The 19,739-nt window shown below is 41.3% G+C and overlaps 1 protein-coding gene across 1 annotated transcript in view; it reads left to right on the top strand.

The window, feature by feature from the left end:
- The window catches only part of taf2 (TAF2 RNA polymerase II, TATA box binding protein (TBP)-associated factor), a 52,141-nt gene that overhangs the window by 7,814 nt on the left and 24,588 nt on the right, over window positions 1-19,739 (top strand). The window contains exons 5-14 of the mRNA XM_074683540.1: window positions 114-255; window positions 523-754; window positions 4,712-4,896; window positions 5,374-5,487; window positions 13,336-13,435; window positions 13,727-13,812; window positions 15,059-15,194; window positions 15,285-15,439; window positions 18,594-18,708; window positions 18,805-18,914. Coding sequence (XP_074539641.1) covers window positions 114-255; window positions 523-754; window positions 4,712-4,896; window positions 5,374-5,487; window positions 13,336-13,435; window positions 13,727-13,812; window positions 15,059-15,194; window positions 15,285-15,439; window positions 18,594-18,708; window positions 18,805-18,914 — 1,375 coding nt within the window. The remainder of the gene's footprint in view (window positions 1-113; window positions 256-522; window positions 755-4,711; window positions 4,897-5,373; window positions 5,488-13,335; window positions 13,436-13,726; window positions 13,813-15,058; window positions 15,195-15,284; window positions 15,440-18,593; window positions 18,709-18,804; window positions 18,915-19,739) is intronic.

The raw sequence follows: 19,739 nt of genomic DNA, 5'->3' as shown, positions 1-19,739 counted from the left end.
AAAGGATGATATCAGAAGTTTATTTATAAAATAACCAGATACATTTGATGAGATAAATTGCTTTTCTCAAGCATGAGCTTCCATGGCTACATCTGTGTTTGCTCTGTCACCAGATCTAAAAGTTTTGAAGGTGTACATCGAGTTTTCCCTGGACCAGCCTAAAGGAGGACTCCACTTTGTTGTTCCTGATGTTGAAGGCAGCATGGCAGAGAGAGGGGCTCATGTCTTCTCCTTTGGATACCAGAACTCCTCCAGGTCCTGATAGCTGCTCCACAGCACAACACTACCACCAACAAACACAGCTATGAAGTAAAACAAGTTTATTTTTCACTGAAGGCAAGATGATTAGAGCTGCATTAAACTAGAATATCCAGTCGCAGCTGAACCTCCATCCACACGTTCAGTTTGGATGCCGAGCATGACCATGTCCCTTCCTCCTAACAACAACATGAATGACTAAATTAGCACTTAGACTGGTTTGTGTGTGTGCGGTCAGGGCTCATCAGAGTGTCTCCTCCACAGGTTCTGGTTCCCCTGTGTGGACTCGTACTCAGAGCTGTGTACCTGGAAGCTGGAGTTCACTGTGGATGCCTCCATGGTGGCTGTGTCTTGTGGTGATCTGGTGGAGACCATTTACACCCATGACATGAGGAAAAAGACTTTCCATTACGTCCTCCCCATCCCCACTGCGGCCCCTAACATCTCCCTGGCTGTGGGGCCCTTTGAGATCCTCGTAGATCCCTACATGCATGAGGTGGGTTTGTGTGCAGGGACTCTTTCTCATGCTTTCAGGATGACAGAAAAAAGATCAATTCAGTTCTTAGACACACTTATGGTGCAACTTGAACACATCACTGGTGGTGAGCTCCAGGTCGTCAGGTGTTTAATCAGCATGTATGATGCAAAAACCTGAATCAAAGCAAGTAAAACATCCATCTGTAGTTTGAAGCAGGAAATTGAGATCTGATGCTGTGAACTTATCACAAACTCTGTTGAAACCTAACCTGAACGACTTCAGAGAAACAGGATTTTTTGATTTGATATGAGTCACCTAAGAATCACAAACACATGTAGGAAAAAGAAAAGACAAAGCTGTTGTGGATAGTAATGACTGAATAAAGTATCCATCATTGTAATTTCTACTAACAACCACTAGATGTCTCTAACACAGTGCAAAAGTTGGTGTTCACTTTAAATGTGCCTCTCAGGAGTTTCAAACAGCATCAAAACAGTTTGATCAAAAGGCCAGGGCCTGTATTCGCAAAGCATCCTAAGGCTAAAGGTAGCTCTTAGTGACATCACTCTTAGAAAAATCTCAAAACTCCTCAGATTCTAAGATTTTTCTTAGAATTTCCCCTTGGTAAGATATAAGTTATTCTCGAAGCGTCTCAGGCAGAATGCTCCTAAGGTGTAAAACTGTTAGGAGGAGAGAGGAGGACTTTAGGAAGCCTCAGAGTGATGAAGCCTCATACTGGTGTCTGACTTTCCCAACATGCAAAACACAGTTTCTGCCACCTGTTACAGCTGTTAGCTGGCGATTCACCCCCTAAACCAGGGGTCTGTAACCTTTACTTTAAAAGGAGACATTTTTGCCTCAGCTCACCTGGATTAAAGTCATTAAGGAGCCACAAAATCTACTTTATCTTCACAATAAAGACAATACAGAGTGTAAAATTCTATACATCGTAAAATCTAGTCATTACTTATCTAAAAGAGAAGTTTTTCAAATTTATAATATTGAATATAGAATAGAGAATAGAAAATACTTTATTTATCCCCGAGGGGAAATTCAGGAGTCACCGCAGCATTTAAGAAAACAAAAGTAAGAAAGAGTATAGAAAGTGCAAAAATGTCCATAAGAAATTAGATGATGACATCCCGTCCACCACTCGTCCACCACTCTCCAGCCCAGCCAGTCTCCACCTCCACAGGGTCCAGGACTGAGCCTCCCCAGCAGTCTGTTCAGTCTCTGTCTCCTGGATCCTGTCTGCTCACAGCAGGCGAAGCTCCTCCGATGTGTCGCGGCGTCCGATGTCTGCTCTGTCAGCCACGTCCGTGAACAGCATGATGCCGCTGGATTAGCACAGCTAGCTCGTCCATCCCCCGGAGCGAGATCCCACGTTCCCAACAACGATGGATGGAAGGACAGGTCCACGTTGTCACCTCCCAGCTCACATCCGAGAACCAGCACTTCGTCCTCACCTCCTCCTCCTCAGCTCGAGGGAAATCATCAAGCCCTACACTAGTTAGCATTGACATGCTACAGGCTGCTAACAGCTAATTTCGCATGTAAACAATGCAGCCATGGTTACATGTAGGATCTCCAGACAAACACAGGAGAAAAGTAGTAAAAAATACCGCAGAAGCCACAAAAAGTTTGGTGTCCGTGACCGACAATGAATCATACAAAGTGATGATCCACTCCAAATACAAAGATGACGAAAAAGAGACGAAAAAATTACAAGAAACGGACAAAGACGAGAGAGCTGCTGCAACAGGCAGCTACTTGGGTAGCGCCTAGCAACCGAGAAGTGTGATGTCTTAGTTTCTCATTTTTTTAAATAATTTGATAAAAACAACAAAAAAAATCTAGATATTTCAAAAATTGCAAAAATGTAAAAAAAAATATTTTCTAAAAACCTCACAAATAAATTGAAATTTCAACAATTTGGTTTTTTTTTATTTCAATCAAATACATTTGCAAAATAAAAATGAAATTTCAAAAATTTTCAAATATATACATATATATAAAAATAATTTCAAAAATTTGACAAATTAAAAAAAAATGGAGAATTAAATAAAATTCCCTCTGAGAAAAATAAAAATTCTTATTTAAATATTATTTTTTAAAGCTATAAGGAGCCACTGCAAAGGAGTCAAAGAGCCACATGAGGCTCCAGAGCCACAGGTTGAAGACCCCCTTGACAGTCCGGTAAATGAGCATAGGAAACTCCATAACATTCATAGAGTTAGATAATCTGTTTGGAGGTTAGAGAACATTCATAGAGAGCCTGAATGGTAGCCTACAACACTTTTTGACAACAGCTTCACTTCACAATCTCTGCTCTCTCTTGGGGTTGCAGCACGTACCAGCGCTTCTCGCACTCAATATGCGCGCAAGGAGAGAAAATTACACATTAATTTGTTGGGCAATACACTCCCAAGTCTGTCTCTTCCCTTGTGCTGTGATCCTGGGAAGTTCCCTCTCTATACTCTTTGATTCTCCTCCACGAGCTGAGCCATCTGCAGGCTCTGTCAAGTTCTTTTTTTATTCATTTCATTCATTGTTTTGGTCGTTCTGCCAAACCAAACTGCTTTTTTAAAAGGACGCCAGCAATCACTAGAAGTTCTGACAGCTGAGTCTGCATCCTCCATTTAAGTCAAACACATTGAGTAGTAACATGAGCAGCATGGTAAACACAACAATAAGCTAATCAATATAAACATTGTGTAAATGAGGTACATTCAAACGTTTTGAAGCTAAAATACAATTCATTTAATTCAGCTGGGTTTCATCATCATGATGTAAAATTAATCTCACCATTACACATTTCTGAATACAGTCCAAGGTATATGACCCATTGATTTTACTAGAGGTGTCCCAGTCCGATATTGATATCGGATATCGGTCCGATATTAACCAAAAAAACAAGTATCGTATCGTATCGGAATGCATCCAAAATCTTCAATGAAAGCACTCCGTTCTAAGCAGTTTCTGTTACCCATTGGTTAATAATAAATGGGTTCGTTTTTCCTCATGCCTACTATTGCTGACGACTGTTCTTTGTTTGAACAATATCACTTAATCAAGCCTTTTCTAACATGACAGACATACTACAACATAAGTAATAAAAGTATGTATGTTTAATGCTGATATCGTATTGGATTAATATCGGTATCGGCCAATACTCAATGCAGCAGTATCGGTATCGTATCGGAAGTGAAAATGTAACATCGTGACATCCCTAGATTTTACTGTCCATTCATTACAAGGAGCTCCAAGCACTTTTTTCCTCATCTTTTTCACTTTTTTACCAACCAATCACAGCTTTCAGGAGACTGTGTCATACCAAGCAACAGGGTCAACCACACCTCCTTACTAAGATCAAAGTTTCTGTCTCCTTGCTCACAGCTGCTCTGAGAAACTTCCTGAATCACTCTGAAGCAAAGAATCCTTTGGAGCTCTCTGAGAGGAAAAGCTTTGTGAATACGAGCCCAGATTTGTGAAATAGGAGGTGGTGGCTTTACACCCGCAACCACTTTCTCATCCTGACATCCAAGCTCAATTGATCAAGACAGCAAAAATAGTAAAAGTAAAAAGCAGACATCAGTAACCTGACTGAGAGAGCAAATGTGATGAAGATACACATTTCAATCCACAAACGCATTGTTTACAATATTAAGGGGATTTAAAAATCCCAAGAAAATGACTTAGAACAACCCAAGTGAAGTTTAAAAGTCTGGGTTGTCAGACCTTGCATTAAGCTCTAGATTTTCACCTTATTCTTAGAAATATCCCCTATAAACCCCCCCAAAAAGGAGGTCATCATATGCCTCACCTTTGTTGGGGAAACAACAAGAAAATCAAAGCCAGACTACACCTTGGAAAGTGGCCTCCATGCTAGGACCAGTCTGTAGGGCTACATCACCACCGTGCAGCTGTCATCGCTGGCTCTGAAAGATGCACTCAGCTTGTCCTTTCTGCCCACAGGTGACACATTTCTGTCTGCCACAGCTGCTCCCCCTGCTCAAGCACTCCATGTCCTACCTTCATGAGATCTTTGAGTTCTATGAGGAGATCCTGACGTGCCGCTATCCTTACGCCTGCTTTAAGACTGTGTTTGTGGATGAGGCTTATGTACAAGTTTCTACGTATGCTTCCATGAGCATTTTCAGGTAGGCACGAGGAGGAGTGTTTGACTGACTCTGTGTTTTCAGCCTGTGAGATGCATTTGGACCATAGACTGTAAAATACACGGACATCATCTTACTCAGCTCGAAGTGAGATGGCCACAAAAACTGCTCCCCCTGCTGACTGGCTGGTATAGGGCAAGAAATCTGTCTCCCCAGTCATTCCATGTAAGCTGTGGTCAAACTTTAAAAATGAAGTATTTAAAACAGCAGCGCAGCTTCCCCTAAGTGTAATCTTTTTGTTCCAAACGTATCATACAGATGTTTTGATAAATATCTTAAAAGTCTGATGTTTGATATCAAGTGTGCTGAAACCATGGATGATACACCTGTCTTGTCTTGTTTGCAGTATTGTGTGTCTTGCAGGATGTTTAAGCTGAACTTTCAGTCATCGCTTTTCATTTTAACTCTCTATAGATCCTCCATCTTCTCTCAGCTTCTGTTACTGGCTCTGTTTTTCAGCACCAACCTGCTCCACAGCGCCATGATCATAGACCAGACCCCCCAGACGCGCCGCTGTCTGGCCCAGGCTTTGGCTCAGCAGTTCTTTGGCTGCTTCATCTCTCGGATGTCATGGTAAGACTTCATATGAAAGTGTAGCTGCTGGAGGACGGAGGTGAAGTTGTGAAAGGAGGGGGTTCTGGTGATGAAGGCTGCAGAAATCTGGACCAGTTTAAGCTTAAGGGGGATTTATAGGAGACACTGAAAATGAGTAAGTTACAGTAATCAATGCGGGAAGTGACGAGGCTGTGAACCAGGATAGCAGTAGTGAGGGTGAGAGAGGGATGGAGAGGAATCATTTTTACAGAAATGGAAATATGCAGAACAGGTCATGTTATTGATGTGAGAGTGGAAGGAAAGTGAGCTGTCAAGGCTGACTCTTTGCCTAAGAGGTGGGGGACACTGTGGAGCTGTCTGTGAGGACAGATAAAGTGGTAACGTTAGATTTTACCAAGTTAGACTTTTATTAACCCTGAATTTACCTTGACAGCTTTAAAGCTGCTTCACAGAGTAGGGCCCACACTTTCTCAATGGTTCATACTCGGGCTGTATCAATACACTAATTTTTCGATACAATGCGATACACAATATTCAGCTCACGATGCGATAAATGTCACGATACTTGGCTAGCGATACAATTCGATGCAATTTGATATGACACTTGTGACTGTTCCATTTACTTATATTGATTCAATTGATCTAAAAATTGAGTTCTTTAGTGTGAACACTGTTTCTAAATGGGCAACAGCGACACCAGTGGCTGGCTGACTTAATGCTCTTCCTACAAAGCGAACAGCGTGAGGGTTAGCAGGGCTTAAGACTGACTTTTTGCATTGGTTGCACCGGTGCGCCTAATTCTTTTTTTCACTATGAATGCCATCAGGTTACCTTTTCATCACTTTCTATGACCGTCATATAATGTTAATAATTTTACAACATGAATAAGGTGTAGAGAAATGTTTGTTATTATCTACAACATAATTATACAGAAAAAGAAAATGTATTAAGTGTTTAAAGTGCTTCACTGAGCAGAAATGTAACATTTTAAACTCAAACATTCAGTAAAATAAAATAAAAAAAAATTAACATTTTTTTATGTAATTTAATGTAAATAAAAACGGAATATTCTGTTGGTTTTAAAGAGTGAGAGGAAATATAGCCAAACAACAACTTCTGTCCCAAACAGAGAGCAGAAAGGTGACTCCTGTATGAGCGCCAGAAGGACTTACGATCACCTGATGTATGCGTTAATTGGCAGTACGAGCAGCACACTGATCATCATTACAGTCTCCACAAATTGATCAGGTTGAAGTTTAAGTAAATACAGACCACACAAAGTGACAGGGGGTAGCTCTGCTGGTGCTGACTTGGTGGGTATAAACCTGGAAATAGAGATGAACATTTCCTCTGTGATTCACGAGATATTGTGACATGTGCATCATTACACCTTTTAAAACCCAGAGTTAGACGATCACATGTCTGTTAACACTGGTAAATGATCATAGTAACAGTGGAATTGATTTTCTCCAGTAGCTGTTTTTCTTACATGCGTACAGCAGGGTGAACACCGCCGTGCGCCATGCAGAGATGGGAATTGTAAAAGCGCATTAAACTCTGAGCAGTTAGTGAACAGGACCACAGCTAACCCAGGGTGTCCGTGGGGTCTTAAAAAGTATTAAAAGTTGATAAATCAATTCTGGGAAAATTAAGGGCCTTAAAACGTATTAAAAAGTCTTAATTGTGGTTTTATGAGGTATTAAGTTTCATAGGTATTCAAGCTTTGACCCCCAAAAATATCCATGAATTTTTATTTTCCTCCTTGCAACTGTCCCCTGATTGGGACGTTAAACATTCAGCTGATAAAGTTCTAAAAAGAATAGAATAGAAAAGAATAGAGTTACTTTATTGATCCCAAACTGGAAAATTGTTATGTTATCAGCAGAAATCAATGGAGTCAGTAGAAAAATACAAAAATAAAAAAGAATAAATAAAAAAAATGCATAAACAACAGTAAGGATTGTGAGCGGTATAAACACCAGCTATAAATAATGTCATTTCTAGTTTCATAAAGAGAAATTAAATACAACATTAAAGCAAATCACACAATCTCCAGCCCATGTCCTAAATTTGAAAAATGATTAAATAATTTCTCATTTTCTTCAGCAAGTTGGCCTTGAATAACTGCTGTTTCTTGTTGTGGGAGTGTGGATAAACCTTGAGTTTCATTTGTTCTTCAAGCTTTATTCCTCCTTAGCTTACATCATTTCTGTAAAAATGTAAGCTACAACTGTCAAAAAGTGGATGCCAACAACAACTGAAAGTTGCGATAAAGTCTTAAAACTTTTTTAAAGGTTTTTGAAAAAGTCTTAAAAGGGTATTGAAATCAACCTCAGGATCTTAGCATATACCCTGTAACCAGAGAAAAAGGACCGCACTGTCTCTTATTGGTTTAGATCACAATCTGACCCTTCCCTGAGTGTGTTAGGTGGACACAGAGAGATGGCGCGCTTGCGAGAGAGAAAGAAAAGACATTTTCACCCAGCAGCGTCAGGTGCATCAATGCAAACACAAAATAGTCACACTTGTAATTTTTTTTTTAATGTATGTGCAACCAAATTGGTTGCATTCTGGTGCCCAGGCCAGGGGCAGCAAACAGAATGCCAGGTGGAACAAGAGGGATTTGAATGAGACTCAGTGTATCGATACTTGTGGCTGAAAAATCAATACTTTCAGCGGAAATAAAATTTATATCCCAGAATCAATAAAATACAACAGCCCTAGTTCATGAAGGAGCTGGCTCTGAATCCATGCTAGCATAAAGGCCTCAGTTTGAAGGAAACAAAGTTCCTGTTGTCCAGCATGAAAGAAGTCCTTTAAACTTTCTGAAACACTTTATCAATCATGTCAGCTGTAAACAGAGAGTGAACAGGTCTGTGCAGTGTTTGAACTCCTCTGTCAGCCCTTCTTTTTTCATTCTTCACACCATTACCTCCATCTCTTTCATCAGTACAGCTGACTGGAACACCTCGAAGGTCGTCACAGAGGCCGTCTGACTGTTTAAATCTTTACATTTCACTTCCTGCTGCTCCTCTCTGAGCCAGCAGTCCATCTCTGAACCAGATCTCTGATGTAAGTGTAGAAACTTCAGCCCCTAGATGTGATCAGATGTTGGGTTGTTTGAACTGGTTTGTCACCAACATGCAGGGAGTTTGATTAACCTCTGAGGCCAGATCTGAATGAAATGGAAAAGTACTGACATTGTCGTTTGGACTCTCATCAAGCACAAACCACCAAAGCCAGCAATTGTCTTCACTGCAGCCTGCTCTCTTGGAGGAGTGTGGTAACATTTAGCCTTCAGATGTTTTCGTATAGGGAAGGTGATGAGAGATTTACAGCTGAGCTAAGATGTTTTGTCAGTACGTGGAGTCAAACGTTGGGCCAGCAGCAGCCTGAAGACATGATGGATCTCTGTGCGACTGCCTGGCAGTTTGGCGTCTTTGGTTGGAGTGTGTGATGGATTGAGGAACTAATGAAGGGGAGGTTTCTTGTCAAGAGAGGCCCATTAGTGGGGCTTTAAAGGAGAGTTTTGGAATGTATGACGTGAGCCGAATTTGCAGATAACTTAGAAATGATTTGCTTCACATTGCTTCGGCTGGTGGTCCAACAAACTGTGCTTTCTGTTTGCAGAGCCTTGTTAGCATTTTGTGCTTGAATGTCGTCAGAGCAGTTTGTTTCTTGAAGTAGACCTTCAGACAGAGCAGATGGTGGAGTAATGATGTGCAGTTCTTAGTCCAAAGAACGGCCTCAACCCTTTCTTAGTGGATTCCTGCCTTGGTACAGGTTGGATCAGTAAAAACTGATCTTGTTGTGTTTCCACAGCCAACTGTGCCCTTCTTGGTAGGGGGCATGTTAGCTGGATGCCGATAGCTGCATCAGCTACAACAATGTGACGGCATAGCAGGGCGACACGGTGTACCCCCGCTAATAAATCCAACAAAGAATGTGACACATAAAACAAAGAGCAACGATGGAGGACACACAGCAATTGGTCTTCTTTGTGGTTGGCATGAGGCTCTTTGTTACAAAGCGCAGGTTTATCTGTTGTTCTTTATTATTGCTGTGGCAGGAAGTCTTTTCACCAATGCAGTGTTGTAGCTTCACCCTCTGAGGTCGGATTACTATGTCTGGCACCTAAACAGAAGGATACCAAAAAGTGTGATGGTATGGGTTGGTTATTTGGGGACCTGTCCCAGTTTCGGTCAAAGGAAATGCCACAAAATATGTAGCTAGGCCTGTCACGATAACAAATTTTGCTAGACGATAATTTTCCAAAACATTATTGCTGATAAACGATATTATTGTCAATATTATTTTGATTTTTTTTTTCCAGTTTTTCATTGATGCGATTATGATAAATGGGATAATAAAGTGAGTACACCATATCAAAAGCAAGAAACTTAAATTTCTTAAGAGTATTTAACTGTAATTAAAAGTTCAGGATCTTTTAAATAAAATAAATTAAACAAAAAATATAATCAATTTAACAAACAAGACAGAGAAAAAAATACAATGAAAATGAAATGGATTCTTTTTTTTAGAAAAAAATACATGTCAGTGAAAATAATTAATACTAATCAAAAACAATAAAACATAGACCCTGTCTCTAAAGAAAAAACAGAACTCTAAAAAGAAAAAAACAATTAAAACTATAGCCTAAATAGAAGGGAGTTTATACAGTTCCTGAATTGTTTGTAACTTTTTCCCAGTCAATCCGTACTGTCTGTCAAACATTTTGAACATTTCTGGCTTTCAACCGTATTGAAGGGCTGCATTTCTTTGGCAATGTAGCTGTCTTTGAGCGCCCACCATTTGGCGCTTTTATTTCTATTTACTTTGCAGACCAAAAGCCTCAGTAAGAGCGGACTGTCAAAGAACAAGGCTCCGCTGCACCTTCTTCTTCTTCGTCGCCACTATTTTCAAACAAATGTGACATATCAGCTCGTTGGTGTTCATGAGCTCACACTTTGTTCATTCTGATAAAAAACAAAATATTCCCACACTGGGACTGTGGCAGGCGGCTTAAGAACCGTATCTTTTGTGCCATCACTCATATTAGCGTGTGTTTCCTCCTTACCCCTCAGGACGCTCGCTTCAGCTCTCTCCATGTGTACGCACGAGCAGCCCCGTCGCAAAAGATGCCAATGATCGCATTTTGACAGATGCTCACTCCGCTCTAAATCCGCTATAGAGCCTATGCACCTCGATGTTAGGAAAGATAGACGTAGTTAGCCATCTTCTCATTCAGCCTCTTTGGTGGAAAGAGAGGAGGAAAACAAACATGCACGCACGAGTCAGTTTCTCGAGGCTGGCAAACTTACCGAGGACCTTTTTATTTATCGTTTGGTTAATTGATTTATTATCGTGATAGGCCTAGCTATCGGACAGCAGTTGGATTCAGCAGGACTCAGCATGTTTCAGTTTGCCTCAGCATTCAGAGCGAGCAAATTTCACCTGGAACAGGAAGTAGATGACCATGATAAATTGTTTCACTGTAACACAACATACACCATGTTCTGTAATGAACACCCATAGTGTGTTAGAAACATATGGAGCTACAGCTGTATCCATCTCGGCCTCTGTGGTTAGAATGTTGTTTCCTCTTCAGGTGATCTGAAACTAGTTATCTTGGCATGCAGCTTCACTGATCAAAAAGGAAACAGCGCTGCCTATCGAAGTGGAGTGAGATGCTCTGCATATGGGACTAGACCCCCAGTGTGACTTAGTTGGACCGCTGCATGCATGTAAACCCATTGAGTGTGACTTTACCTGCTTGCTAATGTCATGTCCTCTCCTCTGCTCACCACTAACCCCCTCATCATACATAGAGGATTTCACACTGTGAGAGCTTTAGGAACTTCCTGAACATATTAAAAAAGTATTTTGGAGTTCAGAGATGAAAGAGGCTTTTATGAATAAAGAAATATTTGAGTAGTTAAACCATCTTGGATCAAAAAGATGCTAAAACCAAAAAAAAAAAAAAAGAAATCTCATTTTAATCTGCCTTATCCAACCTTGTTCCCTTTTCTGGTCCTGCTGGTCTGTCTCGTCCTCTGTCCTCCTCACTGCTCTCCTCCCTGACCTCTAAACACACATCAGATGTGTGGCCTTGGTTTTCTTCTGCTGTTGAGCTGGCTGGTGTTGTGTGAGAGGAGAGCACAGGAAAGTCTTTGATTCTTGGCAGAGCGTGATGCTGCCTGCGATCAATTAATCAGAGCTGGGGTTGACTGGGGTCTGTAATTGGAAACAGGCTGTGCTCAGTCGCCCATCAGACGTGGAGAACTCCTTTCCCAATCAGTGAAACTGTACTGGCAAAAAAAGGTGGGTTTGTTATGAACGGCAAAAACAAATTAAGACATGGAATCACTGTTTTTCCCACCTTGTTCATCTGAGCTGTTTATTATAATGAAAATGCGACCCATTAGAGCTGTAAGGAGGCAAAATGTGTTTAAATAATAATGATTCAGGCCATAATGTTGATTATATTAACTTTACCTCATAAACCAAACTGGATTCACTTCAGCTTCAAGCAGCGAAGCCACCAAGGTTGAATTGGCATATTGTGTTCCTCTTTTATTGGCTAGTAAATCCAGGCTGATAGATTTATGAGACTAACTGTGCCACAGTTCTTCAGGGAAACACACAAAGGGTAAAACTCACCATAACACAACAGTGAAGCAGCACAAGTGTGGCCTTGTTCCCTCAAAAACTACTGTTTTTATTTGAAGGGCTTAGTACAGTGGGAGCAACGAGTGAAAAATCTGAGTTTAAGGAGATTTTTGCAGTTGAATGTCAAAGAGTAAAGAGGGGCATCCTTCCTTTAATTTAAACAAAGCTGGATGTTCAGACTAAGCATGTGCAGATTTTTAAACCTCTACATAAGTGCTTGGTGGTATACTGGTTAGGGGTGCACCGATCACAATTTTCTGGCCGATCACCGATCTTTAAAAAGCATGACCTGCCGATACCGATTTGGGCCAACAACGATTTTTACTTTGTATTTTTTATATCTGACAGCATATGCCTTCAATTTTCCAATCTTATTTTATTGAAAATCACTGAACAATACCTTTGAAACAATTAAGTCTTTGGGCTCTAATTTCGTAGACTAGGCACAAGCGCAGGCGCACCTGCCCTTCTCATCCTGTCGTAAAACAGCGCCACCTCTGCTGCAGAGCCACAGCTGGCTACGAGGCGCTCGCCGCTTAGTGTATCAGTCCGCGTGCGGCGTGCCAGATATAAACAAACGTAGGTAGTCTGCCAGGACAAAGAGACACAATGAGAACTAGAGCCTTTTTTAGCGGTGATTTTGTGTGAAAGTAACGCCCTGGAAATTCTCTAAATAAAGCGTGAATGCAGACCGATATCAGATTTTTTCGGTGGGAGTCAGTTTATTTGTGTTTTTGGTCAAGTAAGATATGGCCCCGTCTGAGTGCAGAGGAAACCGGCAGAGGAGCAGGGAGGTGGTGTTTGGTGCGTGTGCTCTGGGCTTCTGCTGCACAAAAACACTGCTGTAGGGGTAATTTCTGCCCTAAACCTTGTGATAGGACCCAACTTGTTCCATCCCGGAGTATCACTTTAAGCGGGATGCGGCTTGCCAGTGTGACCACATCCTTAAAGAAACAGCAGCTAAAATAAAGCATTTCAAGAATAGGACATTTGTAATTGTGCTTCCTTTAAATCATCTGATTAATGCACTGTGAATGCACTGTAAATCACCAGAGGGATAGCCCTCAAACTGTTGAAATGCCGGGGTCAAGGGTGAAGCCTGAAGAGAGTAAACTGTGAGGTTTTAATTGGAGAGGTTTAAATGGTTTGTGTCAGGCGGTTGAACTAAAATGACCTTACATGTTGTTTCCCGTGTAGGGCGGATGAGTGGGTGCTGAAGGGAATCTCTGGCTACATCTACGGTCTGTACCTGAAGAAGACTTTTGGAGTCAATGAATACCGCCACTGGATCAAAGAGGTAACAGTCCTAAACTTCCCACCTGGTTTCCACACAGACTGACTCACTCAGAATGATTCATCTCTTTTTTTTTTCATTATTTGTAACACAAAATTAATTCTGAAACATTTTTTGAAAGCTTTCTGATTTTTGCAGAAAAATCAGTAAAAAAAAAACTGTTCAGGGATAATCACTGATGGTCCTGTTTCTGTTGTATGGAGTCAGCATTAATTCAACTTTTCTCACAGGAGCTCTAAACTGTTTAAGTTTTGTTTCTTTAACTTTTATCACTTCTGTGGCTTTGTTTCCTAGGAGTTAGACAGGATTGTGGACTATGAACTAAAGATGGGAGGAGTTCTGCTGCACCCAACCTTCGGCGGAGGCAAAGAGAAAGACAAGTAACACATTTCATCCTTTACGTATATGCTACAGGCTAAAAGTTTGGAAGCAAGATCAGATTTGTACAAAAAAGATCAATCATTAGTATGCTTTTCAACTAAATAAACAGGACTATTTTATAAAAAGAAACTCATCAGAAGATATTTTTACTATAATTCTCAGATATTTCAGCTTTCTTTAAAATAACCATCTGTGGCTTAAACAACAGCATGGCATTTACAAGGCACCCATTCCACAAGTTTTTAAGGTATCTGCCAGGAATTACATTCCAAGTAGGGCCGGGCCAAATGAGAAACAAACTTGTCAGGATATTTTTTTTTTTTTCATATAAGTCAATACGGATATTTATCATGATATAAATCAAATATCTATTTTGTCAAGCTTTAATGCTCTATTACTCATAAATGAGTTGTGTAGATGTCAAAGGTTATTTTTGACTTGGTTTATGTTTTGTCAGAGGTTGAACATGACAGATGTACTGAACAACATTATATGACTACTTTAGAGAAATAAAACAGGAACGTCTACTTTAAACTAAACTTAAAGTCTGTCCAGAGAAAGGCTTTCAGGTCTTAAAAAAAACACTAACAAAACAGACCCTTAACTTTGTTGGTCAACTTCACATAAATAAATAAAAGCTTAATCCACAAAATGAATCCTTATGCTTTTAAGTTTTCTGGGAGAACAGAAACAAGATTGACAAAAACTTTCTTTTTAATGTCAAATAAATAAAATAATTAAATAATAATAAATAGGCATTATGATACAAAATGAATTTTCCATTTTTTTATCAGTGTAGATTCTGTCTCTTGGGTTTTTTGTTGTAAGGTATGAGACTGGAGAGAAAACTCAGTAGTCTGATGGAGTGATACTGTTCCTTCTCTGTGAACCCTTTAACTTCAGACAACAACTTTTGTATGCAGAATCTCAAAACCCATCAAATTGAAATAAATAATGCAAACTGTGAATTGCTTTTTCATTTTCACACTGAAGTTCTGCAACTCTTCTCAACCCTAAAACTTAGCCCATCTTTTCTGTGGTTGACATTTATTCAGTCTGGTAACATTAGTGTACATTTGAATGTAAACTGAGGAATTATTGATGGAAGGAAAGTCTGATCATGCAGAGAAAATAGAAAAGGGTTAATAGAAATTTTAAGTTGCTTCCAAATGTTTGACCTGTAGTGTAAGTTAAAGCCCTTTAACTTAAAAAAGAACCGCTCTAATCAAATGTTTTTCTCTGCAGTCCAACCCCCCACCTCCACTTCTCCAGTAAACACCCACACACTCTGTCCTGGGAGTACTACAAGATGTTCCAGTGTAAAGCCCACCTGGTGATGAGGCTGATAGAAAACAGGATCAGCATGGAGTTCATGCTGCAGGTGAGACACAAACAGCCTAAATCAGAGAAATGTGAAGTTCAGTATAAACTCTGGATTCATCCTTTGCTCTGTGTCGTCATCACCTGAAAGGTTTTCAACAAGCTGCTCAGCCTGGCCAGCACCGCCTCCTCTCAGAAGTACCAGAGCCACATGTGGAGCCAGATGCTCCTGTCCACTCACGCCTTCCTCAAATCCATCTCCAACGTCTCCGGAAAGGACATAGGCCCTCTCATCAAACAATGGGTGTATCCTTTTGTCTGTGTTGAGTCTCAGCCTTTGGTTAGCAGGTTTTCTTCTCATGTCCTAGATTTCTACAAGGGGCCATGTGAGAAATCTGAATCGTGTCAGAGGGACGCACCAGCAATAAGTTGAACTTAATTTTGCTCAGTGTAAATTGTAAAATGCACTTACTTGTAAATTTGATTAGCTGCTACTGGTAACCAGGAGAATAAGGATATTCTGGCAATATGTGAAATAGGAAAATACTCCTATAGAAGTAATAAATCAAAAACAATTTTAGCATGAAAATACAAATAAATTCAAAATAAGGCAATCTGAAGGCCGTGGAAATAGAATTTTAAACTGCAAAAAGTAAATGTAATTACCACATAAAACACACAAAATGGTGAAAATTGGTAGTGTAGAGTACCAGTACCGGTTGCTAGGTACTGGGCATCAGGACTGTATTGTTTCAGTTGTGAAAGGTACCCATCCTCACGAACCACACTGTGATGCAGCTGGACACCCAGGTATTTATTAGCAGTGTTTCCCATTAATTAATGAGACTGTGGCGGCCCGCCACAGTCTCATTTGGCCCCGCCACAGTCTCATATGGAGAAAAAAACAAGATCCGTCACTCCGTCAGATCATTGCACAGCTGTAATTTCCTACCGCACGTAAACAAGCAAGAACAAGAGTGCGCGCGCACTGGTCACGCTCATACACGTCACTCTTTACTTGATACGTTTGACTCGAACCAGATTCCAGAGACACTGGAGTGGGGCGTCTAACTCTGAGGTACATGCAACGTCTTTTTTGGGCATTAGCGCTCATGCTAACTGCAGCCGTGGCCACAGTAGCTCACTGCGCTGTCTGCCTCGTGCATACGACCAAAATATATACACTCTTTTCAGATCTATCAAACTCTGCGTACACACAGCTGAACGCTATTCCCCGTGATAAACCACACAGCGCCGAGAACAGCGTAAATGTGGTGACTTGAACACACCTCGTTTCCCGCCTTCAGCACGCCCGAACATAACCATATATGGTCAATGCAAATCAGTACGTGCATATTAAGTAGCCATGTGCGCTGTGGGATTTTATAGTGACATCAGCGTAAGACGGTGAACACAACAGACGGAGAGAGCATGGAAGAAGCTGAATTTCTCTCAAAGCCAGATACACAGCAATATCAGGAAATATCAGTCAGAAAATGATCTTGTATTGATTTAGGCTACATTTTGTGATGAAGTGGGCTGCAGCAAATTTAGGAATCTTTATTTATTTAGACAATTTTCAGCAGTCACTGTAGAAAAAAAAAAACAGCATGAAAACACAACACTCCTACATCCAGATAGATGTTAAAACAATATAAAGGGTTTCCACTTTGCTTCCCTTTCACCTACTCACATCCTCTGCTCTCTTTTCTCTCATCAGCTTCAAACACACACCTCTTTAACTCAGGTGAGAGAATAAGGGTAGGCTACAGTCTCAGTAGCCTGATAACGGATCACAGATCACGGAAATAGTGTAAATAACCTGTTGTTGAAATATTGTTCAGTAAATTTTTCAAAATATTGTGAGTAAGTGAGTTTTTGGTTTTGTTTCTGAATCAAATTTAAAATATTTCTGATATGCCTTAGTAAGTTCTTATTTATCAGCGTACGTTCATGTCGATGGTCCCAAACTGCACTTACTGTAAGGGCGATACATCGCGCTTAAAACGTACACACACATTAAAACCGCAGAGGGTCAGCGACTCTGCCACCACAGTCTCCTAAAATCCTGTGGGAAACACTGTATTAGGTATCAATCCTTCGTTTTGAGGGTTAGGTCGTGGTCATCAGGCTAACACCAGGCTGGACACCCTTCACCTGTAGGCCGCTTGGTCTCCGCCAGTGATGCGTCCTTTCACTGCAGTGTCATCTACTAACTTCACGGGATGTTGTTTTTGTGGGAGGTGACACAGTTGTGGGCGAACAGGGTGCAGAGCACAGGGCTGAGGACACATCCCTGTTGGTTACCAGTGTTGGTAATACTGCTGGTTAAAATCCTATAAGCCAAAACTCTGTATTGCAGTAGGTTCTGAACAGCCGCTTTAATCAAGCCTCAGTCCCTTCTCAAAGCTCTTTTTACTTTTACTTCCTCTTCCTTAAGCTAGGCTTTCACTTATGTCATGTCAAGAAGAAAAACATTCCAGATCAACAAATGGTAATCTGAAATCAAAAATATACAACTTAGAGATTTGACGATAAAATCAAGGATCTGCGTGTACACTTCTGATTTTTGACTTCTGCGTACCCCTAAAGCCTGGCTCACACTACAGGATTCTCGGCCCGATTTAACCCAGATTCGGTCCTCCCGACAATCGAGGAAGAAATCTGGTCAGGGACCAAAATCGGCCCCGACGTTCGGCAAAGATTATCTTCTAGTGTGAGCGGTTGACAGATGAATCTTTAGCCCCACGATCATCTCACAGACTCGTCGGAGCCACCCCGATAATTTTCAAACATGTTTGATATTTATCATTATTTATCACTAAGGATGACAACAGCCAATTAGAAAGAGCCCCAGAGACCAGACAACAGACAACAAACGCAGGCTCAAAATGCAACTGAAAGGCTCCGGGTCAGCTGACTGCGCGCTCCACTGGCCCACTCGAGCTAGTTCAATAATGCCTTCAAAAATATCACATAACCACGCCATTTTCATACAGTAGTAAGCTGTTGTTTTATCAGTGATGGGTGTGAGATCATGCCATTATTGGCTGATACAGCAACAGTTTCACCTCTGTCCCTCTGCGTGTGCGTAATGGATGAAAGGCACCGCTGCAGACAGCTCCGCTTCTCTCTCCTCCTGTCCCACTAGTGCGTTAAAAACCTCAGATCAAACAACTGAGCACATGTGGTGCATCACTCTCTCTGGTCAAATAATCTTGGTGAAATCCTGTAGTGTGTGCTGGTCAGTATTTTCAAATCTTGTTGTTAGAGTGTGCTTAAGATTTAAGAGAAGATGATCTGTGAAGATTCTCCTTATGTGTGAGATACAGCCCGATTTCAGAATCTTTGAAGATTTTTAAAATCCTGTAGTGTGAGCCAGGCTTAAAGGGGGTAGCTCTTGTCTCATTGTAGAACTCTTCCTGGGTGTATGTTTTTTCACTTAACTCTTTTATCTCAGAGACCAGAGTGCTGTTGTGAAGTTCTTTGGCAGTTTTAACTTCAACAGGAAAAGAAACGTGTTAGAGCTGGAGATCCGACAGGACTACACCTCATCTGGAACTCAGAAATACGTGGTGAGCTGGAGACTAAGGTCTAATATGACCAATAAAAGCTCAATGTACCATCAGTCACATACATGGTCCAGTAACTTCCCCTTTGTTTCCCTTCAGGGTCCCATCAAAGTGACAGTGCAGGAGTTGGATGGATCCTTTAACCACACGCTGCAGATTGAGGAGAACAGCCTGAAACATGACATCCCCTGTCACTCCAAGAGCAGACGGTACGTACTTCAGCCTAACCCAGGTTTACGCTCTCTATAACAACCACACCGCCATGGGATAGACGCGTAATGCTGTCTCCATCCCTGAGACTGCAGATCAGACACTTAAGCCACGTTTCCACCAAGCAGTCCGGGTCGGTTCGTCTCGGTACGTCTCGGTACGGTGCGCTTTTAGCGGCGTTTCCACTGACTCATCCCGGGACGACCGAGACGAGCTTTCCCACTTTTTTGGGACCCTTTCGTATGGGTGCCAGACTGAACCGATCGGGAGGTGGAGCAACACACTGCTGACAGTTGATTGGTCAAAAGAATCGTCACTTACCCCGACAGCGGCTGCATTTCTCCTGGTGGCACACAGACTTCTCTGAAACGAAGCTTGATTGCACTTAGTAACAAAGAGTTACATGAAAATCACAGAGAGGACGTAATGCTGCATGTCTTCCATCCGTGCTCTTTGTTTACTGTGTCGCGTTTTCTTCTTTGTTGGATTTAATAGCGGGGTAAACTGCTACGGTGTTGCACTATTGTTTACCAGCTGCGGCTTCCGGCATCCGGCTTACACGCTGCCCACCACGAGAGGGCACAGTCTGCTGTGGAAACACAAACGGGATGAGACTTAACTGTACCAAACCGTCCCAAACCGTACTGAACCGACCCGTACTGCTTGGTGGAAACGCAGCTTTAGGTTTAGGCTTGGTGACCTCACCGACTGATCTTTGATGTAATGCAGCAGGATGCCTCATCCACTGAATCTTCAATGAGTGAGACAGAAAATGCTTTGCAACACTGATTAACTGACAGATACAAAATGCCACCAAAGAGATC

This window comes from Halichoeres trimaculatus, unplaced genomic scaffold (assembly GCF_033239565.1).
Source record: "Halichoeres trimaculatus isolate MK-OKI-2021-1 unplaced genomic scaffold, fHalTri1.1 fHalTri1_scaffold_12, whole genome shotgun sequence".
NCBI classification, from domain to species: domain Eukaryota; kingdom Metazoa; phylum Chordata; class Actinopteri; order Labriformes; family Labridae; genus Halichoeres; species Halichoeres trimaculatus.
This window is presented reverse-complemented; position numbering and strand designations above follow the sequence as displayed.